The sequence below is a fragment of the Arachis duranensis genome, chromosome 8 (genome assembly GCF_000817695.3).
Source record: "Arachis duranensis cultivar V14167 chromosome 8, aradu.V14167.gnm2.J7QH, whole genome shotgun sequence".
NCBI lineage: Eukaryota > Viridiplantae > Streptophyta > Magnoliopsida > Fabales > Fabaceae > Arachis > Arachis duranensis.
Window position 1 is genome coordinate 28112430 of NC_029779.3, and position 25954 is coordinate 28138383.

Here is a 25954-nt window from a genome sequence, read left to right on the forward strand (position 1 = left end):
ACGCGTTCTTCCTCCAAATCCGTCGTTTCAGGTTTTCTCAGAAACCCCTCCCCAAAAGAAACGCGCCGTTTCGTCTCAATTCAATTCTCTTCAAGCTCAGGTAAATTAGCCTTCCCTCCAAGCATGTCCTTTTTCGATTCTAGAATTTATCTTCATCTTGAATGGGGCTTCTGATGTTTGTGAATGATGATCGTGTCGTACCTCAATAACCCCGTTGAAAGCTTACTATTTTCAGTCGGTTTTTAAAGTAAAGGTTTAAACTTGAAAAGCAAGTTCACTTTTAGTTGAGGGTGATGTGAAGCGGATAATCAGAATAATGGTAAATGAATGATGTCAAGATAATATATCTTTTCAATATTGATCAGTTTTATTCCGCTTCCCGTTAAATCATGTTGGGTGAGTAATTAACGTGAATAAGCAACCTTGTCACCTTGTATTGGAAGCTATTTGGTGGAAGCATAAAAATATTTTTTATTGTAAATTGGGAATTTGGTCACTTGAATGTTGCAAATTTAGAGTGATGGTATGTTGTCTCTCATGTCAATGACAATCATGTTATATGATTCAAATTACATGAGCTAACAGATTTAGCAATTTCTGAAGGTTGCTAGTTGTGATAGTGTATTAATGTGAAAATGGTTGTAGCTTCTAGTGTAAATATGCTTATGTTGGTTTCCATTAGTTTATCCGAAGCATCGAATTTGTCTTCTATTGTTTTCATGATGTATTATGGATTTAATATGCTGTTTTTGCTTCTTGGGAATTCCATTTTGTTGGATGTTATGCAGCATATACTGGGTTGGAAGGATGCAATCAGAATCAGATAAATGGGGATGGAAGCATGTCAGTGTTTTTGGTGGGTTTGATAAGGGAAGTGGTACTAAAAGATGGAAATGCAATCACTGCAATATAAGATACAATGGATCCTATTCTCGTGTTAGAGCTCATCTGCTTGGTTTTTCTGGTGTTGGAGTCAAAAGCTGTCCGGCTATAGATAATTCTTTGAAAGAATCATTTCAAATGTTAGAAGAAGAGAGGGTTTCCCGGAAAAAGAAGAGAGCTTCTATAACTGGTAAGTATAGCAAGCGTATTCGTACTCCTCGACCTAGTCTCACATGTGTCACCAAAGAAGATGTAGATGAAATGCTAGCAAGATTCTTCTTTGCTAATGGATTAAACATGAAGATTATTAACTCGCCTTATTTTCATGAGATGATAAAAGCAGTTGCAGCTTTCGGCCCAGGCTATGAACCCATGTCAATACATGAGTTGTCTGGTTCCTTTTTGAGTAAAGAAAAAGAAAGAATTGAGAAATATGTTGGTCTAGTTAGGGAATCTTGGCCGCATACAGGATGCACATTACTCTGCATTGGACGTTTACACAGTATGTCGGATAGTTTGCAGGTTAACATATTTGTATCTAGTCCAAGGGGACTCTCATTCTTGAAATCTGTAGATGTAGACAGTGTTGATGGAGCAGGAAACTCTGCTGTTAGTATTCTTAGAAACACAATTATGGATGTTGGACCTACAAATGTGGTTCAGATAATCTCATATCTTGGCCCTGCCAAAACTTATTCTGAATCCTATACCTTGGCCGAATTTCCTCATATATTTTGGTCTCCTTGCTCTGCACATTCTATCCGCATTTTGATGGAAGATATAGCTGAATTGGATTGGCTAAGACCTGTTGTTTTGTGTGCTAAAGAAATTGACAAGTGCATAATTTCATTTCAGAATTTCGCTCCTTCTGTCTACGGTGAAAACTTGAAAGGGTCTTCCGACTCACTGACCGCTAGAATCGCACCCTCCTGTTACATTGTCCAAAAGATTCTTGAACTAAAGAAAGAATTTCAAGAAGTGATTGTGACTGAAGAGTGGAAGCAATGGAAACTTAGTATTCAACAAGATATTGGAAGCATTGAATCAACCATATTGGAGGAAGATTTCTGGAGCAGGGGTCATATGATGTTGCAAATATGTGAACCTTTTGTCAGATTGTTTTCCACACTTGATATCAACCGGTGCATCATGGGAGATGTCCACGAGTGGCGTGTTCAGGCTATCGAGGCTGTAAAGAGTAGAGGAATAATAGATGCTGGTGCACTCAATCAGCTAGAAGGGTTGATAGATAACCGGTGGGATGTGCTGTTTTCACCCCTTCATTCTGCAGGTTATATATTGAATCCGAAATACTTCGGCCGAGGTCAGGCCAAGGACAAAACCATAATGAGGGGTTGGAAAACAACATTGGAGAGATATGAGTGTGAAAGCGCTAGTCGAAGAGTTCTGCGGGAGCAGCTCAGCTCTTATTGGCGACTCGAAGGATCATTAGGAGAGGAAGATGCAGTGGACTGTAGAGATAAAATGGATCCGGTTGCTTGGTGGGAGAACTTTGGTTTTGAGATGCCACACTTACAAACACTTGCCATAAAAGTGCTGAGTCAGGTTTCCAGTGTTGCAATGTGTGAAGAGAGTTGGCAACATAATGGTGGTAATCCATGCCAAGAAACAGATGCTGGGTTGGAAGACCTTGTATATGTAAAGAACAATCTAAGACTCCAAAGTCATAAAATGGATTCTCATGCTACACATCTTAAAGACATGGTACCAAGTTCCCTACAGAATTGAAGAGACAGGCAGTGCTTTCTAGTTCTGACAGATTGTGTTAGCCTATGATGTTACTTCTTCTTGTCACATTTATGTGGAAGCCTTGTAAATAATGCATAGACTCTGAACTTTTTTTGTAGTAAAAATTTCTGTTTGTGCTGGAAGAGGAGCAGCGGGAGTTCTTATGTCTAACAATTTTAGAGTGGGAAATAGGAATATCTTAGCTGATATTCATTGTGGTAAGATATCTTAGGCGATTAATCTTTGTACAAATTATATGCAAGTAACACTAATAAGCTTAGGTTAGAATCCTCCTAGCATCTTTACGTAATTGAATCATTTTTCTCTAACTAGCATTATTGTCTACAATCTACCTGATATGCACTTTTTTCTGGGAACTTTAGGGCCTTAGGATCTTCAAGACAAGAAGCAGGTGTTTTGGGCCCGGCCCAGCCCAGCAGCCCCGAAAGCTTGAAGATGAATAAAAAAAGAAACGGGGCATTCCGAGAATTGAACTCGGGACCTCTCGCACCCTAAGCGAGAATCATACCACTAGACCAAATGCCCTTTTTTGGTCAATGACTTTATAAAGTTTATTACCATTAGTCAATATACTTTTTGATACTATCATGGACGCAAACGAATATGCATAAGAAGATTATATCTTATATAGAAATTACATTATTATTATTATCAATACTTATACCAGTATCATACTCTTGCGTTCATTGCTTCGAAATCCCATGAAATCGTTAAAATTGGTCACCATCATCACATTGATTGAAAGGGCATGAGAGACTATATACTAAGAAATTCTTTGACAGTTTTATGATAACTTTTTTGTCTCCTTGTCTTAGATCTATGGAATATGGATTATATTAGTGGAGGGTAAAGTGTCCCAAACATAAATGACCAGTGTGTACCCTACCTAGCTATATTTTACAAATATCACTGTTACGTATGACCTAACTATTCCTATAATATACAAATTTATATTTTATACAGACTCTTAATTACTCGAAGTCAATCCATAGGAAGGGCAAGTGGAATTATCAACAAAATGCATAGAAAAGTGGAATGATATTTAAAAAAAATTGAAAATGATCTTTTAAAAAGCAAGAAAATTAATAAGGTGAGAATTAGTTATTATTAATTTTGTAACATATAAATTTTATTATTTTAATTTAAAAGTAATTAAACTTTTTATATTTTACTTTATCAACCTTCTTAGACAAATTTGATTAGGAAAAAACACAAATCAGAGAATGATATTATACACAAATTTATATATATCTACACAAGAGGTTTCTCTTTTGCTTTTGAATAGCAAAAAGGGACAAAGTAAAGACGTAAAGAAAAAACTCAAAAAAGTAAATGGGTCTGAAGATAGTGACTATATTACTATAATAAGTTATAAACCCCCTAACTACTTTAATTATAGTAGTGAGGAATGACTACCCAATAATAGCATAATTTAAATTCCTTTAGTTGGTAGATATCTAAGAATTACAAAACAATAACTAACACTTTTAATTAATTAATTTCGTAATGCAAGCGGATTCTAATTAATGATTTAATGTTACTACCCTATTAAGTCAGTTGTCACATTTTTTCTTCTTGGCCGACACATTGAATTGGTGATGATTTGTGGATTTATTTTATTTTATTTTGAATCGAGTATAGCTGGCAAGTGGAGCCATGGCAGAGACACCCAATTAAAATGAGGGGGGTAATTTTAGCGTTGCTCTTCTGAGATTCACAAATAAAAACAATAATTAAGGAAATAATGTCGGAAGATATTCATTTTATAATTAAATTTTTGTTATGTTAAAAATATTAAAATTAATAAAATATTTTATTAAATAAAATGAATATATCTAACATTTGATTAAATATTTTGTATAATTTAATAGAATATTTTGTTAATCTTAACATTTTTATTATAATTGAGACTTAATTATAAAATATAATATGGTATAACAATTTAATTAAAAAATATAAAAATTTAATTAAAAATTTGATAAAATTATAAAAACTGTTAGAATAATTAAATTTTATTTTAATTTATTTTATAATAATTTAATTAATTTACGTCCCAAAATCACACCCTACAATTATATTGGCAAAGGATGAAAGTGACAAGACTTGATGTGCATATGATGTTCCTAAAGGACCCAACGTCTCTTAATAAGACCAAGTAGCATTTGTTTAACAATATATACTTAATAATTATCGAATTCGGGTTATTACAAATTGCATTGGTGATTATAATCACTAGTGTCTGCGCTGTCAATTTTTATTAGTGCTAGAAGTCTAGAAGATTGAGAACCATTTCCACCGACACTCTCATAAATGGTATCCAAGATGATTGATACAACAATTAGATTTAGAACCCACAAACTAAAGCTGCTCTTGGTGGGGTATTTTTATTTATATATATAAAATCACAAATTTCACATTTTTATTAATAAATTATTATAACATGTTGAATCAGCATGTATATCATATATTTATTACAATGTTTTTTTTATGGTAATTAACTTTATTAATTTATACCGATACACAAACAATGATAGAAGCAATACTAATTAATAGGATTACAGGAAGCGATGCAATTTTTAATTGAAGAAGCCAACTTTAGAATAGAGGAGGTAACTGTGATGGTAGCGTAAATGAATATGGTAATTTAGATTAAAAGAAGTAATAAAATTAACAATAAACAAAGATTTTTAAGAAATAGAGTTATGAATAAGAGAGACATTTATAAAAAAAATTAAGAAATAGAGTTATGAGTAAGAGAAATATTTTTAAGAATTTATCTAATACGTATAAAGCTGAAAAAGATTTTATCAAAAAAAAAAATTAGGAGCATTATGTAATGTATATAAGTGTTATTGTTTTTTATGGGAATGTCAAAGATGATAATTAATATCTATTAAAATGTTTTCTCCTCCTCAGGAGTTGAGTAGATTAAAACGATAGGGGAAAAAAACTACAACAAAAATTATTTTTAGCGCTAAATTTTGAACGAAAATAATATAATAATTATTATATATCTTATTTAATTTATATATTTTGTGGTAATTATATATTTATGATTGTTACTATATATTATAATGATAATTGTATACTTTTGTGATTATTAAAAAAGTCTTTCTCAATAATTGTATAATTATCGTTAAAATCTTTTAGCAATAAAGTATAAGATGATTAATGTTTATTGTCTATAAATATATTAGTGACTATTTTTATTATTGTGAAAATCAAAATAAATCATTATTAAAAGTGATTTTTTTTTTAGTGACAGGGCATAGAAAATTTATTTTCCCCACGGGTGTACAGTAAAAGCAAAGTAACCAATATTTGGTTGGCTTGTTCCCTTATTTGATCAATTATTATTAATCATCACTTGAACTTCTTTCATTTAAGGGGTGGTATGATGATCCGCTCTCATTTCTATTTTTAGTTGAAGAGATTAGAGATAGGATTCATATCTATTTAGCTTAGCTTATAAGAGGATCCTTTGATAGAATGAATCGTCAATCTTTTGAGAGAGGGCATAATGCATTATGCATACAAAATAATATATAAGAGGTCATTGGTTGGTTTAGTTAGCCATTGATGGCAGCCAGAAAAAATTTGGACTTTGGAGCGGTCTCTGCATACGTTATGATTCATATAAAGAATGAATCCAGGGTATATTCTATGTCTATAATAATTATTTTGGGTGGTGGGTAAGTCCACTTATTTATTTTTGCTGAGATCACACTTATTAACAAATTTGAGTAGTTGTTGAAAGTATATATATAGAGTCATTATAATATTTTAAAAAATATATATAGTGATTATAATATTTTAAAAAATATTATTAAAATTAAAATAATATATTTTTTATTATTAAACAACACTTTTTAAAAAGTATTGTTTAAAATAAATATAACCACCATAATAGACTTATAATTAATAAAAAGAAAAGTCTAGGAACCAGTAATTTTTATATTTTTTGGCCAGCACTTAACTATCAAAATAAAAGTGAGTGATCTCCCACCATTAAATATAATCTCACACCATTAAAAATACTATTGATGACCAATGAATGGTTACAAAACACCAAAATTATTGACCCCTAGCATTTTTCTCAATAATAATAGACTTAATGTGACTAATTAGTGTTTGTAAGCCACAACTAACTGTAACTCAAATGACATATACTTTCTATACTTATATAAAAATTGTGGGTTCGAATCTCATTGTTAATTTTAGAAAAAAAATAGTGTTGGTGAAAAAATATCCAATAATTACATAAAATAACTTTAATTTCAGGCGATGCACGTGACCTATCACGTGACAAATTCGGTCTAGATAGTAGATAGAGTTGTTAAAGAAAAGGTTTCTTAGAATCTTAGCTTTTTTTTTTCTTTTTTTTTTTCTTGCTGCTATATATGATTTTATCCACCGACAGTTACTCTACCTCATACTCATCATAAGCCTGTTATTTATGTTCCTTGATTCCTTGTCTATCTAAGAAAACAAATGGTCTTTGTCCAATTTTGATTATTGAGAGCGAAAGTTCTTGTTCCTCCTTAGGTCAAGCATTAGAAGTTTAATCATAAATTATTTTAATGAGCAAAATTAATAGTAGTAAAATTATGGTTGGGGTTTTGGGAAGGTACAGCATAAATTGACATGTTCACACGATTATAAGATTGGCTGGTCCTAAATATAAATATATAAATGAAATTCCGGGGTTATCAAAGATTGTAGGGTTTATCTGTGTAAAATATAATGTAACAGTAGTGTAAGTGTGTAACACACGTTAAAAGTTATGTATTACATGTAAATATCTTGTAACACAGTTGACCAACTTATAATTTTTTTTATTTTTTTTTTTGTTATTAAAGATAGAGAGATTCGAACTTTCGACCTCTTAGATGAATATGAAAATATTATGCCATTTGAGTTATAAGTCATTGACCAACTTATACTTTATTTACTATTAAATATGATGTAGAACATGATGTAAAAATCTTAAATCATGTTTATATTTTACTAAATGATAAATAAAATATGAGTTATATAACTAATTTAATTTTTATATTAAGTCTAATTAAGTATTTTTAGGCATATTTTTTATTTATATTATTTACGTGTTTAATTTTAATTTAAGTGCCGTTTTTATCACTTTTTTAATTCAATTGAATTTGATCGTCAAAAATACTCGTAAATGTAGCATTATTATGCATACACATAAAGATACAGAACTCATATGAGTAAACATCTTTTCCAATCTGTTATTAACTTTAGGAACCTTTGTACATGAAACGCATGATCTCTATTATTATCATATCTTCACCCACTTCTTTATTTGTTAGTTTCCTTTTCCATGTTTTTCCATTCATTTTCTAAAGTCAGTTGTGGCGGTGTGTGTATTATTTTAGGGTTTGATTTCTTTTTTCTCTTTCCTTTTCTTATATGTATTCTACTGTAGGTGAAAAAAAATTAGCCATCTTTAGTAAAATAAAGCAAGAAAAGGAAAAGGAGGGAAAAAAAAGTATGGTAGGTTCAATAATAATAATAATAATAATAATAATAATCACAACCAAATTAAAATCCAATTGATCCAAAAACTGTATATCTTTAATTAAGCTCAACCAAAGTGTTTAAAGAAATTATTGATTAATTGAAGGAGAAACAAAAGGTTGAGACCAATAAGTCAATTCAAAAACAATAACAGGAGTAGTTTCTTAGTCTAATCTAATGAAAAACAGGGTCCAATTAATGATGAGAATAATTTGCATCTCCTGAGCAGAGTGATAATAACAATAATGTATTATTGGTTATAATTTTGTAAACTAGGGAGACAAGAATAATAGAGGCAAGAGCCAAGTTACGTAGTTTTCAATCACAAGCAGAACAAGAAGTTACTCGTTAATGTCCTAGTTTGGGGAAGGCTCATATTTACGGATTGTCTGGGTGTTATTAAATTGTTAAAGAAAATGTTAATAAAAAATATTTTTTTATTTATAATGTGTTTAATAATTTTTAATAATAAAAATATTAGATAAATATATTTTTTTAATATTATAATTTATATTTTTAATCAAAAATATATTTTTTAATTTAATAACTAAATAAAAAGTATTCTCATATTGTTGTATTTAAATATAATTATTAAATAAAAAATATATTTAGACATAAAATTATTTTTTTAAATATCTTTAAAAGAAATCACTTGATAAAAAAATTTTCCATAAAAATGCACCGAAATAAGTAAATAGTATCTTTTTTCTTCTCTTTTTTTTCTTCTTAATCTACAAAACTTAGAAGAGAGTAAGAGACACAACATGTGAGGTTCAGGTTTTTGACATTTTGCAAAGTGAAACAGTAAATAATAAATTAATAATACAAGGGAATTTTGTAATTATAGATTTGTGTAGTGTCCTTTCTTGTTTATTGCACAAAAAGAACTATACAACAAATATAATATAGAGTGGTAATAATCATGAAAAGAGGTTAAGGTTTGAAGTGTATAATAATGTACATGATTCCTAAATCAAAGGCTTGTTGCATTGTGTATGCAATTGCAACTTGCAAGGCAACTAACTAGATAGGCATCATTCCATTTCCATAGCGCTGAGTCTCATGCCATTTTTATATATAGCTCACATTATTACTACTTATCCCAAGTTCCAACGCCTAATCATTCAGTGTATAATATAGCAACTTCACTACATATAAGATACACTAACAAATAATTGCTTATATTTTTGTTGTGTTTCTATCTGAAATTAGTCTAATTTTTAAAAAAATTATAAATTTATAACTATATCTTATAGTATGAAATTTTTAACTTTTAGTTTTTAAAAATTGAGACTAATGAAATGGAAGAATAATGCAAGGTTATTAATTGGCTTATTGCCATCACCTCCTCATTCGTAGTTGGTAAGGTTAATTGTGTTCATAATCCAGGGAGCTGTAGAGTTGACCAGTATGATTTTGTTTTTTAAGCATTGTACTTATCCAAAAGTTGAGAGATTAATTATAAATTATTTTATATAACCGTTTAATCACTTTCTTTTTTATAATTATTTATACCGTAATTATAAAAACTGATTATTTTTATCGATATAATGATATATAATTAAATATTTATATAAAATTTATTTATGGCAAATATTTATATGCAATAATTAAAAATCGTTATTAGATGGTGATTTAGTTAAATTTATCAAATTATTTAACAATTTTTAAATATTAACTTTATATGAAGACAACTGAATCTAAGTTTTTACTAACATATTAAAATAACATTCTAATTATTTTATCATATATACAATTGAATCTAAAGTCATACGAATAGTTATATATGTACTTAAAAGATTCAAATTACTTCTTCACAATTACAAAGTCAATCCCTTTGCCTATTGCATTTGAATTAGTATCCGCTAGTAATTAATGTCTCTTCACTACTTTCGTTGATTATCTAATTAGTTGAACTAATTAAGTCACTAACATGTTCGTGATTCATCACCCTTCTCTTACTTTGGCCTCAATTATAATTCCTACTTACAGTATCCTATTACAACTTGAATTATACAAAAATGTGTAAAATTCATTACGGACATAAATGTAATAATATATTTGAACACGCTACTTTTCTTGATTGTTTTCATCATTATCAAATTGATTCGAAATAATATGATATTGAAAACGTGCTGATTATTTATAATTCAATTATCAATTTTCTACATCTTAAGAGCAATGCATGCATCGTGTGTGTAATCTTATGAATAAACTTTCTATTTAGATGTTCTTTCACTCAACATTATGATAAAATTGAATGAAACGATTGTTAGTGATGGATCCATCTTATTTCATATCAAAATTAAAACTCTAATTTTATCCTTTACAATTTGAGATGTTTGGACTAAAATACTCAACTCTAATTTATTTTTTATAAAAACTCATATGCAGACTGCAGTTATTTTAATGTAGAGTTAATAATTAAAAATTATTAAATAATTTAATATATTTGACTAAATTATTATTTAACAGTTTGTAATTATCAACTTTACATTAAAATAACTCTACGTAACTCTTCACTTTTATTTTTTTATTAATAGGAAACAAAAATAGGATCCAAAATGTAGATGGCAAGTGTATTGGTATTTCACTATTTTTGAACATCCATTTAAATATTTAATCAATGAGTTTGTAACAAAGGGTAAAGGAGGAAGTTATGAAAAATAGGATTGCCTGCTTTTCTCTGCCCATGTTGGCCTTTCTCTTAATTATTGAAAGCTTGAATAAATATATTCTTTATATTTATATAATATATAGAGATTATTCTATCAAAAATAAATAAATATGGAGATTAAACATTATTTCCGTGAACTCCAACATGGGTTCATCATAATACATCGCATTATTGAAAGACAAGAGTGTCCCTACTTTGGCTGTCTCATTTGTGTGTAAAATCGCTCAGGTCATCAAAACGTGTCTCATTTTTCCCTTCACATATATATACACTAACACGCAAGTCTCTTTCAGGGGTCACCAACAATAAAATCTCATACAATTGGAATCCATCAGTGATTACTATAAGATTATATTAATACTTACTTTTTCTTTTGAGATCTTAATGATCCGTTACTAATTCGATGAATAATTTGAATATTCTTTTTTTTTAAATAAAATGTAAAATGTTAATTTGAAACTGAGGATCTACCTATTTTACCACATTATCGTAATGAAGAATTTTAAAAATTACACTTTACAGGAATAAAAATAAAGACCTATATATGCACTCATCTAGTGTATGTTATTGAATTTTGAATAATTTGATTGCCTCTTTTTCATATTTCATAAAAGGAACGACTAATTTTTTTTTTTGTTGACTAAAGAAAAGACTAATTTGGTATTACTCAGATTTTATTTTATTTTAAAAAATTGTTAATTAACGAACATAAATTATTTTACTTAAGCTTTGAAATAAAATGAATATTCTCGTAAAATATGAAAATAGTACTGCAAATTATTTAATTATTTAATATATTTGATTAAATATATTTGACTAATTATCGTATCTCCCTATAAATAAAACAGTAAACCTGCATTATATTTATGAAGCTTTCCAATTGTAAATAAAAGATAGGTATGTTCTTCTCTACCGAACGGTAAATAAAAGATTTTGAAAAGAAAAAAATCCAGTGTGTTAATGAGCATTATTTTTGTCAGTTTTCCACTTTTCGTTGGATGATATTTTATCCGTTTTTTACCTCATCTCCCTGGCAATGCAGCCAAAAGCCCAAAACAGAAGAGGAAAAAATCCCTATATAAAATGACTATAATACCCTTTGATACTATTATATCTCCAATCTAATCAAAAGTCCAAAAAAGAATAAAAATAAAATATAATATAAAAAAATGCAGTAAATGCAAAATGTAATCACCAAAATCTAACTATAAAGTAACCCATTTCTCTCTCCATCTATTGCCCCTTCTCTCTCTCTCTCTCTCTCTCACTGCTCTCAGAGTCTCACACACCCTGTTCATGCCTCTGTTGGGTTGTGTTCTCAGATAGAAAGAAACCATAAAACACCCCAGCATTTCTTGGCTGAACCAACCACACTAGTGTGTGTGTGAGAGAGAGAAAGAGGGAAAAAAATAGTGAGTGCATTCTTAGTTTTTTGTTGTTGGTTTTTCCATATGTGGGGTGGAGGGAGATTTATGAATAACTACCCTTCCTATTCTGCAAAATCCATAGCTTTTGAAAGCTCATAACCACTTCACTGCTTTCTTTATTGTCACTATTCTTAAGTGCCGATTGTAGCTAGTATCATTATGGATATGGAGGGAGCAGAAGGAGTGAAGGTATTCATACCAGAGTCAATCCAGGGTGTGAGTAACCACTTGGCGGGGCAGATTCAGATGATATGGGAGGTTGTGAAGGCGCCATTGATAGTACCACTGTTGAAGCTTTCCGTCTACATTTCCTTAGCAATGGCGCTCATGCTTTTCATCGAGAGGCTCTACATGGGCATTGTCATCATCCTCGTCAAGCTCTTCTGGAAGAAACCGGAAAAACGCTACAATTACGAGCCCATCCAAGACGATGTCGAGCTTGGCAGCTCTAACTTCCCTGTCGTCCTCATCCAAATCCCAATGTTCAACGAAAGAGAGGTTCATTCATTCATTCTTTCACTTCCATTCTCTAAAGTGACTTTATTACAAGAATTTTTCTTAGTTTTATGGCGTTCATTTCAGGTTTACAAGGTTTCCATTGGAGCAGCTTGTAATCTTTCTTGGCCTGCTGACCGTCTCGTGATCCAAGTCCTGGATGATTCTACGGATCCCGTGGTTAAGGTGCATATATTTTAATTGTGTAGTGAGGGATTAAGAAGTGAAATGAATTAACTAATTTGTGTTGATTTGTAGCAAATGGTGGAGATGGAATGTCAGAGATGGGCGAGCAAAGGGATAAACATAACGTACCAAATCAGAGAGAACAGAACGGGGTACAAAGCGGGTGCACTCAAAGAAGGTCTAAAACGTAGCTACGTCAAGCACTGTGAGTACGTGGCAATCTTCGATGCTGATTTCAGGCCTGAGCCTGATTTCCTCCGTAGAGCCGTTCCTTTCTTGATTGGCAACCCTGACATCGCTCTTGTTCAAGCTCGCTGGAGATTTGGTAATTATTTATTTATTTTATCCACCATCACCTAACCCCACTCCCTAACTATAATTAAATCACTACATCTATAACTTCATTATTATCAAATCCAGCTGTCGGTGGCAACTAATCACTGCTTATCATTACGTCTTATTTATTTATTTTAGTTAAATAAGAGAAACTCAGTGCACAAACATCTCGTCTTAAAGCAAAGTATGAAAAAGAGTCGTACAAAAGGTATAATGTACTTCATAATAACTTGAACCTGTGATCTTGAGGTCGCAATTATTTATTTTAGTTAAATAATTAAATAAATTTACAGAGGCATTGGAGTAGTGAAGTTTTGTTAAGCTGAGAAGAAGGGTGGGACCACCCTAGCTATGACCATGGTTCTGAAGCTTGTTTTTGTTTGATGGCCCCCCTCTCTCCCCTCTCTTTTAAAAGACAAAATCTGCAATTATATATGCTACATACCCCTTCTACCACCCCCTAACTTAGCCATGCATCAAAATCAAGATCGTAATAAGGGAAAATCTGTGGTGGGGTGTGTAGTGTCATAGCGTATGAAGTGAACAACATTCAATTATGGTCACTGAATCATCAAATTTCTAATATAAGTAACGAAAAAACGTTGAAGGGGTGATGGTCACAGTCAATGGTGTCGTCGGTGGGATGTTTCTTTAACATGAGAATGAAGATGGAGCCAAGTTTGTCAAATTATTTCAGGGTTGTTTGGTCAATATACTATATCAAATTTGGCCCCTTGAATAATAATAATAATAATAATAATAGCGCTTCCGTTCTTCCATGATTCCAAAGTTGCAAATCCATGAATTCAACGAGACCACTTCCCACGTGGTTTGGTTATAATTTAATATCGCTAGTATATAGTATTTTCCCAATCTATATTATGTATACGTTGTGGTTGTGGGTCTTACCATGTGCCTAATGGTGTGGACCTCGGTCCTTGGTTGCCGACACTTCCACTTCACTTATCCTTCTTTGCATCTAATTACGTGGCATCTTTTCTTATTATTATTCACTCACGTGACGACAAACACACTCACTCAATTTCTTTCATTTTCATATACTTTTAGGTTTATATAGATTTGTTCTTAGCGCTTTTCTTTCTTTCAATTCCAAATAATAATAATAATAACATTAGTGTAATAATTTTGATGAGGAATATCTATAAAATTAAAACTCAGAATTAATTAAGTATGGTTTGTGTGTGACAGTGAATGCTGACGAGTGTTTGCTGACAAGAATGCAAGAGATGTCCCTTGATTACCATTTCACAGTGGAGCAAGAAGTTGGATCAGCCACTCATGCTTTCTTTGGTTTCAATGGTACGTAGTAATTATAATTTGACCTTAATTAGATGTTGCTGCTATGCATGCAATTCCAAAACATTATAACATAAAGTTGCAAATTAAAATTGCAGGGACAGCAGGTATTTGGAGAATTGGTGCAATCAATGAAGCAGGAGGGTGGAAAGACCGAACAACAGTGGAGGACATGGATCTTGCTGTTCGTGCTAGTCTTAGGGGATGGAAATTTGTCTACCTTGGAGACCTCCAGGTACATATACACATTATACCCACTTTAATTTATTATATCAAAATCAAAGTAATTAATTTTTTAATAATGTGGGAGTTAATAGACCAACTAATTAACTAACTAACTAGGCCAAAAGTGAGCTTCCAAGTACTCTGAGGGCCTTCAGGTTCCAGCAACACAGATGGTCTTGTGGTCCTGCTAATCTGTTCCGCAAAATGGTGATGGAGATTGTAAGGAACAAGGTGAGCTATAGGAATTAATTAATTATTATATGATTAGTAGTGAACGAAGTGAGAATGAACAAGTTGGTGATCAGTGTTTTTTCTTCTACTTGATTTGCAGAAAGTGAGATTTTGGAAGAAAGTGTACGTTATATACAGCTTCTTCTTTGTTAGAAAGATCATAGCTCACATGGTCACATTCTTCTTCTACTGTGTTGTGCTTCCACTCACAATCTTGGTCCCTGAGGTTCATGTTCCAATCTGGGGTGCTGTTTATATCCCTTCCATCATCACCATCCTCAATTCAGTTGGAACACCAAGGTATCTATCTTTTTATTCTTTAATTAAACTAACCACCAGTTCCTAAAACATTAAAAAGCTAAGCTGGAAATTTAACAAACACATGGCATGCATGTATGCAGGTCAATTCACCTGTTGTTCTACTGGATCCTTTTTGAGAATGTGATGTCATTGCATCGAACAAAAGCAACATTCATAGGTCTGTTAGAAGCTGGGAGAGCCAATGAGTGGGTTGTTACTGAGAAACTTGGTGATTCTGTCAATAACAAGAACAAAGATGCTTCCAAGAACAAAGCCAATAATAATGCCATCAAAGCACCAGTCAAGAAACCAAGATCCAAGTTTTTCGAAAGGTCAGTTCAATTTCTACAATAAATTCATTTGCACCCTGGCTGGCATTATCATCATTCAGATGGCCCCCAAATTAATTAATGATTGGGTAGCACTTTTAATGTGCCTAATTTTGTAGCAATAATGCTACTTAGGATTCTTTTGATAGGTAGAAGAACTGAACATGTCATGACAGTGAAGTACTTAGAAATTCTTCATTGTTCTAAATCCATTTTTTATGTTCTTCACTGTACTAACAAGTATCTTCCAGTTGCGCATGGTACAATATTTTAGAAGCAACACGTGATTGAAATTATTACAACCATGCTATGTTCACATAAAAAATTAGTTACTAAATCAGCCACAAACACAAAATACACATTGAAAATGAGTTAAATAACATATATTTATATACAAATACATAATAGTTAATTTCATGACTAATTTTTCATTGCACATAGCATTTTTGAAATGAATTATTCTTGATTATTGTTATTCTTGGCTAAACAGACTTAACACGTTGGAGCTTGGATTTGCTGCATTCCTCTTCTTCTGTGGATGCTATGACTTTGTGCATGGAAAGAACAACTACTTTGTGTACCTATTCCTTCAGACCATAACCTTCTCAATTGTTGGATTTGGCTACGTTGGTACCATTGTCTAAGCCAATGTCTCCAGTTACTTAAAGTTTCATCCGTGTCAGTGTCAATATCTTTGTAGTTTCCCTCCTCTGTAACATTATATAAAAGGGGCAGAATGATTTCTTGAAGCAACAAATTAAAGCTGTACCAAAAAATCTACAGCTACTTTAGAGCACAATCTCCATCATTTTCTTCATGTGGAGCAAGAGAAGTTCGTTCTTCCCAAGATTTCCTCGCCTTTCAGTGAAGAATTGAAGTTCCAAACAAATTCAAAGGCAAAGATCAGAGTGTGCCTTTTGAAATTGCCATCACAACAGGCTTAAGGACAAGCAAAAAGATTGTACCATTATATATGGTCTTAAATTTAGAGTCAGCAAGTTAGATAATGTTTTTTCTTTTGTTTGCATAGGTTGAATTGTTTTTGTGAGATTTTTACAGTTATTTATTTTTCTTGGTTCCTCTATTTTTTTTTCTTTATCCATAGTTCAAGCCAAATAAATGTATTGGATAAAACATGAACTTTATTTAATTCATGATGTTTGCCATTTTTGTTTCTTTCTCCCGAGGAATGATTTTTTGATGTTATATGTATTGATATATGGGGCAATACTAGTGAGAACATGGACTAGTAAATAGTCCAGAGTGGATGAATGCTTCATAATGATTCACCTTTACTAAGAGCAAAACTTGATTCTTATGTTGTAAGCAAACTTGATTTCCAAAACCTTAACATGTTCACATTTGACACCATCAATTTCCTTTTTTCATGCCATATTGATAGAGTGCTTGCAAATTACCTCACTATAAAGTGACTTACAGAGTGTGAAAGGTTTTTAGTATTTTTTTTTTGTTTCGAATATTAATATGACATAAAAAATGAGCTATAATTAGTTATAGTATATTTGTATATAATAGTTCAAAAGAAATTGACTTGGGTTGGTTTAGTAGTTAGTTCATTATTCTGCTTAAATAAGTGTTGAGAGTTTGAATTCTGCCTTATGCATGCAACAATCGACTGACTAATGATAAATTGTTAACTAAAACTTAGATCATAGATTAATTTTTTACTTTTTAGGTTGAAAAATATTGTAAAAAACAAAAAATAATTACAAAAGTTTTTGAAGTCATTAAATCAAATTCATTTTGAATTTGCAATAAAGTGGGCCACCTTTTATTTTTTTTTTCTTATTTAGTTATTCAACAAACGTAACATAAGGCTAAAAGCATGGGATACCATAATTTCAGCTTTTGTTCACATCTTCAATGCCGTATAAAATAAAAACTGGTATAAACGGATAAGAGATCACATGCAATATTTTTTAGCATTTGGCCAAAGATCACATGCCCTTGAGCATATGCTGTTTGTTATACCCTGTCAGTACACACACTATCAAACATAGGTTCTTACCATAAGCAAGACTTGTGCCTCAAGTATCCAATGTTGTTAAGACAATTGTCTTAACCCAATTGGTTTAATTATAACCTCATTATAACAATTTTAAGGGGAATTTAGTTTGTATTTTTATTTTTAATATTTTATATATCAAAATTTTATAGAAATTAAATAAATATATTAGAGGTGAAAATGAAAACAAAATTTTATTGTTTTTACAATTTTTTTTTCTTCACAAAATTTAAAAAATAAAAAATATTACAAATAAAAACAAAAAATAAAAGTACACACCAAACACACTCTTAACTTGTTAACAAACTTTTTAAGCATGATGCAACCCTTTAGGTGCTTAACCTAAAAGATTAAGAAAAAGTACCACCCTTTTGTAAACATTTTCATGTTTCATCTTATGCCTCGTGCCCAATCATGTGTAAACCCTGCCATGGCACGAAATATTAACTGTCATTTTGATTTCTTCAAGCCAAAGTGACATCATTTGTCATTTATGAGTTGTGAGTTGTGACAAATTTTCCCTAATTTTTTTTTATCTCCCGATTAAAATACTTTAAGCACATGCATTCTAATCCTCCCTATGAATAAAATACTATTACTTTTGTTATTTTTATTCATGGTTACCAATTTTTTAGTACATTTCTAAATCAATACATTTTTAATATAAATATGTTCTTTACTTCAGATAAAATATACTAAAAAGTGACCATGCTAACAGATTAAAAAAATATTATTTATATGCAAAAAATTAACTAGTAAATTAATCATTATATATTTATATATAAATATATATTTGTTTAATTTATTTTTAATGTATTTTATATTTTAATGTATATTTATACATATAGTTGATTTTTTATATACATGTTCGTAGCTTACTAAAGAAAAATAAAGAGGCCATGAAGTTTAGGATAAGTTTGGTTTATATTTTCATTTTCTATTATCATTTTTAATGTTCTTTGTTTTCTATATTTTATGAAAAAAATAAAAATAGTAAAAACAATAAAATTTTATTTTCTGTTTTCACTTTCTGTTTTTATTTTTTTCACAAAATCTAAAAAACAAAAACACTAAAAATAAAAACAAAAAATAAAAACACATTGTTAACCACTAGTCAACTAATATTTCTTCTTTACGCTGTAATATTTTATTTATTAGCAAAGTTGGGCTTCAACCTTGGTTCCATTGTTCCATGTCATCAAATTTCTTCAGATCTATTGCATTTAAAAAAAATAAAAAAATTCTATTTAATACAACTCAGATCTCACATACATATAATAACGCTGTACAATATATTGATAAGCATTAAGTTATTAGCATTTAGACAATTATTATTGTAACACTGCCGTATTCTTGTGGCTCTAAATAGATTCCCCTGGATTTTGATATAATATACTGCAAGTAATTGGAGGGAAAAAATTAAAATAAAATGACCAGTCTAGTTGAATTACCTTCTTGTACTAAATACTAATTAAGTATTATTACTCTCATTAAATTTGTAAGAAAGACAAAATGTAGATGTTAATTTCAGTGAAAAATTATAAAAATATTAGTAGCATTCTTTGTCTATTAGGCCTAATTCGAGCACAATAATATCCTTAGAAGATTCATGTTTTTTGGCATTGTTCCTTTATTAATTAAATAAAGGAATTGATTTTGGCAAGGAACCAAAAGAAGACTGACTATGATCCTTTGACATGATTTATTTCACGTGATGAGAAATGGAAAAAATTGGTAGAGTCATGTGGCAATTTGTATAGATTGATCAATGAGAAAATTGCCAGATTGCACATTTGACATGATATATACTTAAAATATATTCAATGCATGTTTCATGTTACACATCAATGGCAGAGATCTGGTCAAGGTATTTATTGAGGGAACCTAGAGTTATAAAAAGTATGGCTAGTAATATTTACAGTATTGAAGATAAAGTACATTGTATTGTGAAGTAGTTGTCTTCTTTACTCTTATTGTCTATTGTTTGGTAATTGTTCGAGATTGATTCTCCTGAGCTGTCTAATTGGCAGCTGTGTAAATAAAAGCTTAATTTATGTCCTGAAACCAAGTTCTTTAATTGAAGGGTGGAAGAAAAATGTTGGGATATATATGTATAAGTGAGTTGAAAAAAAAGTTATGTAGAATTTTGGTATTAAGAGATTGTTTGCGATTTTGTTGTTTAGAATATACGGAACAAAAAGTAAAGAAAATAGAAAAAGAGAAGAGTGGCGTTTTGATATATTTTAGTTTGATCACAAAATGCAACATGATCTACGTTCAGTTTTGTTATAATAATGGTAAACATTTTATTATAATCAAGATAGATTATAATCTCTAATTTTAAGAGATTCATACTCTTAAATTACCTAAGTTATCCAAACTTAATAAATGGTCTAGATACTAACTCAACTTAATTAAGGAAAATAAAGTGTACTCTAACGCAATACACTTTTGAAATCAAAACATTCAAAAAAAGATTAATTGACTTTTATGTGAACAATTCTTTATACGTACTTCAAATGTTCGTAATATGAAGAGATCAAATATTATTTAAAAGTTATTAGTTTATTTTGATATATTTTGATTTTTTGTTTATTTAGTTACTAGATTGGATTTTATGTTTGTGGGTTTTAAGGATTTTTTGTTTTAACCTAATAAGAGGTTATAAATACATCTTTAACTATTGTAATCGTAGTATTGAGTAGTTGCCCTGCTGCTAAGGTTATTTTCTTGCTCTGCTAGAGTTTGCAGAAAAATTCTAATTTTGCAAATTTTGTTCGTAGGGTACCTAAAGGTAACCATGGCAGCTTCGGCTGCTAATCAGGATCACGACAAGTTTGTACATGATAAAGAGGAGGATCAGGTTTTTCACTTTGAGGATGAAGATATTAAGGAAGGAATAGAAAAATGCACAAAGAGCCTGGTGGGCAGACTCATGGCAGACAAACTATTCAATGCTGGAACTCTTGAATCGGTGCTATATGCTATATAGAGACAACCAAAGGGCTTTACGGTGATGGACCATAGAGGAAATCAATTCCAATTTTTGTTTGAAAAGGAAATTGACCTGGTTCAAATAGAGAAAAGGGAATCGTGGCTATTTAAAAATTATATTTTAAACCTATGGAGGTGGTCAGTAGAGATTGAGATTAATGAGAAGAAATTTACTTTGGTTCTCACATGAGTGTAGATGTGGGGACTACTTGAGCAATGCAAGATGGCACGTTTAGAAAAAAAGGTGGGAGAGGCGATTAGAAAGGTCATAGATGCTGATGTGTTCACTATGAGAGAGAAAGAAGAAACAATTCTCAAAATTCAAATACTATTGGACATAACTAAGCCTTTGAGAAGGGTTTTAAGAATTGCAGGTAGAAATAACAGTCATAAAGATTTAGATCAAGTATGAGAGAATTAAAAACTTCTACCACTACTGTGGCCGTGTAGGGCATAAAATCAAAGCTTGCAGCCAATATGTGGAGGACTCGGTGAAGAAAAGTCAACAGGAGGAACAGTGGGGACCTTGACTGCGAGCTGAACAACTTGGGAGGAAAATTGAGAACCAAAAGAAACATCCGCACCCAAATTGGAGGAACAAGACTGGAGAAGGGAGAGAGAGATCAAACAAACCAATACCGGTGTGTCTAATCAAAGGTTTTGCCAACCTATTTGTCCAGGATAATAATTCTCAGATGCGAGAAGAAGAAGATGAAGTACAGAGCAGAAAGAATGGTAATAGTACAGTGAAAAAAATGAAGGTGCATTGGAGGATCAACATATTTTTGGAGACAAGGAGAAGGTGGATGAAAATAGAGCTGAACAAATACAAAAAAACTGTTCGGATTATGTATTTTCTATTGGAGTAGGGGAGGAATCTGAAGGTAATAAGGGGGGTAAGAAGAAGAATATGAAATATATAGCAAGGAGGAAATATTATTTCAAATCAATTTCGGGGGTTAAGCAACTATTTGAAGACGCTGAAGAAGGATCAAAAAATAAAAAATCATGCTCGGAAGAACAACATTTGGTTGAAAAGGGGGGAGGGTGCCGCCCATAATTTGCCACCCCAATAGACATGAAGATGGGAATGTGGAACTGTCACGGTTTGCAAAAATTCCTAATAATTTACAGCATCAAAAAAATTTTTAAATCTCATTCTCCCAAAATTTTATTCTTATGCAAGACAAAGAACAATTTTTCGAGGATATAATTCTATGTTCTTAGTGGACCCGACTGGGTTGGCAGGTGATCTGGTGGTAGTGTGGAAAGATAATATTCAAGTTCAGATTCTCAGACATTTTTTATTCATTTCACATATGATGCAACAAGTAAGGCAAAAACAAAAGGTTATTGGAGTGCACTTAAGTACGAAAGAGGCGAGAAGGATTGAGCAATATAAACAAGTGTTATAGCTTATGGAGATTGGTGGAGATAAGTTAATTGTTATAGGAGATTTCAATGCAATCAAAGCAATTCACGAGGGGGTGGTAGAGCAAAATTAAGTACTTTCATATAAAATTTCAATGATTTCATCAATAATGGAGGTTTAATTGATTTAGGTTATGAAGGGAATAAGTTCATGTGGAGTAATCGGTAATTCGGAGAAAATCTTGTTAAGGAAAGGCTGGATAGAGCCTTAGCAATCAGTGTTTGGAGAGATGATTGGCCGAATACTGTGGTCATGCACTTGAAGGTCACATGATCTGATCATAGACCGATTTTATTAAGTACAGAAAAGAAAGGGAGGAGGTTTAAAAGAAAATTCAGATTTCAAGAAAGATGGCGTGAAATGGGAGATGTTATTGCCATTGTGAAGGAGACTTGGAGAGAAGGAAAAAAGGGTTCACCAATGTTTCAGCTTGCAACTAAGCTAAAAAAATGCAGACATGAACTTGTGGATTAGCAAAAGTCTTCCTGCTCTAACTGTAAGGTCAGAATTCTTAATGTTAAAAAGAATTTGGCTAAAGAGGTTGGAAAAAGAGAGCATGCCAATGGTATCGTAATCCAAAATCTAGAGGCTGAATTGGAGGAAATTCTGGACCAAGAGGAGAAATATTGGTGAGAAAAATCTAGAGTTAATTGGCTGAATTGGGGTGACCAAAACACTAAGTTCTTTCACTCCAAGTTCCAAGCAAGGAATAAAAGAAATAGAATACAGCATTTGGAGGACGAAGAAGAGAATACAGCAACAGAGATGGAATAAATAGCAGAAATAGCCCAAAAATATTTTGATACGTTCTTTACCTCAAGCAACTCGAAGGACCCAGCCGAAGAGATTCAGGATATTCCAAAGAAGATAGATGCAGTAACTAACCGGAAGCTAGTCAGACTAGTGATAGAAAAAGAGATCAAAGTGGCAGTTTTTTTTATCAACCCCTTCTCTGCACCTAGGGATGATGGATTCACTGCTAAGTTCTATCAGGTTTATTGGGTTGTGACTAAAGAGAACGTTATCAAAGCAACTAGAAGTTTTTCCTCTGGAGGTAAACTACTTAAGGCTTTTAATCATACAAATATTTGCTTATTAATTCCTAAAATTTCAAATGCTAGGAATATGAAGTAGATTAGACCTATAAACCTTAGTAGTGTGTTTTATAAAATTACTTTTATTATGAATAGATTGATCAGTGATACACAAAGTACTTTTGTTAAAGGAAAACTGATTAGTGACAACGTATTAATTGCATATGAATTCATGCATTTTCTAAAGAACAAGAAATATGGGAGTCATGATTTTGCTCTAAAGATCGATATGAGTAAAGCATATGATAGGGTGGAATGGTCTTTCACATGATCTATAATGAGACAGTTGGGCTTTCGTAATAAATGGGTGAACTTGATTAAGGAGTGTGTGACAACATTTTCTTATTCTATTACTGTGGATGGTCAACCTTATGGTTTCTTTAAACCATATAGAGGGGTGCGGCAAGGCGACCCCCTCTCTCCCAACCTTTCTATTTTGTGCAGAGGGACTTTTTCATCTGCTCCACAGAGGAGAACAGAGACAAAAAATTTTTGGATTGAGACTTAATCACTGGTGTCCCAAAATTAATCATTTATTTTTTACAGATGACTCAATACTGTTTAGTAAGACTACCAAAGAGGATTGTCAGAAACTAATTCAGATTTTACCGAGTTATGAGAGATTAGTAGTCAGAAGGTCACCTTGGATAAATCACCAGTGTTCTTTAGCAGAAATACACCAGTGTATACGCGAGATTTTCTAGTTAACATACTCCAAGTTCCTCATACTGTCAATCAATACAAATATTTAGGACTCCCATCAGACATCCAAAGGTCTAAAGGGACAACATTTAATTACACAAAAGATAAAGTTACACAAAAATTTTAACACTGAAAAAGGGCTTTACCTTCATCAAGTGGCAAGGAGGTGTTAATAAAAGCCGTTGCAACTGCTGTACCAACTTACACCTTAAACTGTTTCAAGTTGCCAAAAACGCTGCTCGAAGAAATTCAGAGGGCAATTCTGTAATTCTGGTGGGAACAAAAGGGAAGCAAAAGGAGGATGTAGTGGATAAGTTGGAGAATTACTTGTAGCCCGAAAGAATAAGGGGGATTGAATTTCAATGATCTAAAAGCCTTCAACCTTGATATGTTAGCTAAGCAAAGGTGGAGACTATTGACTAGACCTAATTTCCTGATTTTTAAGTTTTATAAAAGTAAATACTACAGATTTTCTAGTTTTCTACAGATTGAGACAGGAACCAAACCCTCATGGGGTTGGAAGAGCATGTTGGAGGGTCGAAAAATTTCTGGAAAAAGGTATTCTCTGGAGAATAAGACGAGACAGCATAATGAGTATTACATAGGATTCATAGGTAAAAGAGTTTACTGTCATAACACCTATAACTAATGCAAGTACAAAATACACTCCACAATGGATTGCAGAACTAATGCTATTAAACAGACAATATAATCAAACAAAAATAAAAGAACATTTTAATCCAGCAATAGCAGAGGCAATTATTAACACAGAAATTGTAGAAGAAGACTACATTATCTGAATGAAGGAGAAGAAGGGAAGCTATTCAATCTCATCTGGTTATAAAATTGCATTTCAAGTTTATCATCTTCTAGTGGAATTTTTTCCTATCCAGTGCAAAAAAAAAAATTCATATGGTCAGGAATATGAAGTCTTAAAAGCCAACCCAAGATAAAAAAAAATTCTTATGGAAGCTAATGCATAATGGATTACCAGTCAAATTAAAGCTCCACACTCGAATCTCCTAAGTTAACCCTATCTGCCCACGATGTAACTCAGCAGAGGAATCGACTTCACATTGTTTGTGAGTTTGTCCAGATTCAGTAGAAGCTTGGAGGCTATTGGGTATTCATCCTCTAACAGTTATCGATGAGCCTTGGTGGTTGTGGAAAGAATTACAAAATCAGAACAAAGGATGAAGAGACTTAAAGGAGATAAAGAAACTTGTAGCTAACGTGGCATGTCAGATTTGAAAATTCAGAAATGAGCAAGTTTTGAAAATAAGCGAAAGTTGCTGATAAAAGTTGTTCACGCTGCACGAAAGCTCATGGAGGAGTGCACGACCCGTTGCCTTTTCATTTCCCCTTCTTGAAGATGACCTTACCAGTTTCATTCATTACTACACAGTTGTTTAATTTATTGGTGAAACTTTTCTATGTGGGCAATTATTATGTGTGATGTCCGGTTTTGGACCAACTTTATTCAAGGAATAAAAATAATTATCTTTGAAAAAAATCGTAGTATTGAGTGATTAGAAGTGCTAAAACACTTTTTTTTTTGGTTTCGTGATGAAACTATGGTGTGAACAAGTGAGGTTGAGTGAGTCCCTCTCTTGTTGCATGGAAAATTGGGTAGAAAGTTGATGAGTCCCTTCTATTCAATTCCCAAACTATGATATAGACAAGTTAGGTTGAGGTGTCCCTTTCTTGTTCCATCAAGAAATTGGATAAAAAATAGAGCGATTCTCTTTGTATTCAATTTCAACCTATTTTTTTTATTTCTATTTCAATTTTAATATATATTTCTTATTCAATTTCAATTCATATCATTTTGTTTATTATTTTTTTTGTATCATTTGGTATCAAAACTCAAGTATTGGATAATCCTTATTAATTTATGTATGTTGTTCTTGTATCCAAAAAAAAAAGTCAAGTGTCTCTCACGTCCTTCTTCATGTTCTTGTCTTTCTTGTTTATATTTTATTATTATCTTATC

The 25954-nt window shown here is 31.6% G+C and overlaps 2 protein-coding genes and 1 non-coding gene across 4 annotated transcripts; 2 read left to right on the forward strand and 1 right to left on the reverse strand.

Moving 5' to 3' along the window:
* Positions 1-6: 6 nt before the first annotated feature.
* Positions 7-3175, forward strand: LOC107461904 (uncharacterized). Of its 2 annotated transcripts, none has more exons than XM_016080465.3 (2): positions 7-100; positions 789-2918. In XM_016080465.3, exon 2 carries the CDS (start codon positions 808-810, stop codon positions 2629-2631), a length of 1824 nt encoding a protein of 607 aa, XP_015935951.1. In that variant the 5' UTR covers positions 7-100; positions 789-807; the 3' UTR covers positions 2632-2918. The 2 variants fall into 2 exon arrangements, 1 of the variants encoding a protein (XP_015935951.1); XR_008002036.1 differs by lacking the exon at positions 7-100 and adding an exon at positions 3015-3175 and having other exon boundaries at positions 617-2849.
* On the reverse strand, positions 3106-3177 carry TRNAP-AGG (transfer RNA proline (anticodon AGG)). The gene has a single exon. It is a non-coding gene; the product is annotated as a tRNA-Pro (tRNA).
* An 8917-nt stretch (positions 3178-12094) lies between these two features.
* LOC107461847 (glucomannan 4-beta-mannosyltransferase 2) lies at positions 12095-17031 on the forward strand. The gene is made up of 9 exons (XM_016080399.3): positions 12095-12792; positions 12877-12975; positions 13048-13300; positions 14521-14631; positions 14727-14863; positions 14971-15084; positions 15185-15384; positions 15486-15716; positions 16204-17031. Exons 1-9 carry the CDS (start codon positions 12454-12456, stop codon positions 16355-16357), a joined length of 1638 nt encoding a protein of 545 aa, XP_015935885.1. The 5' UTR covers positions 12095-12453; the 3' UTR covers positions 16358-17031.
* Positions 17032-25954: the final 8923 nt, after the last annotated feature.

Bases quoted from the DNA above. Each gene is read 5' to 3' on its own strand.
- LOC107461904 (XM_016080465.3), top strand. From the start codon at position 808: ATGCAATCAGAATCAGATAAATGGGGATGGAAGCATGTCAGTGTTTTT.
- LOC107461847 (XM_016080399.3), top strand. From the start codon at position 12,454: ATGGATATGGAGGGAGCAGAAGGAGTGAAGGTATTCATACCAGAGTCA. The intron at 15,085-15,184 runs GTGAGCTATAGG...CTTGATTTGCAG, and splicing joins TGGAGATTGTAAGGAACAAG to AAAGTGAGATTTTGGAAGAA. The intron at 15,385-15,485 runs GTATCTATCTTT...GCATGTATGCAG, and splicing joins AATTCAGTTGGAACACCAAG to GTCAATTCACCTGTTGTTCT.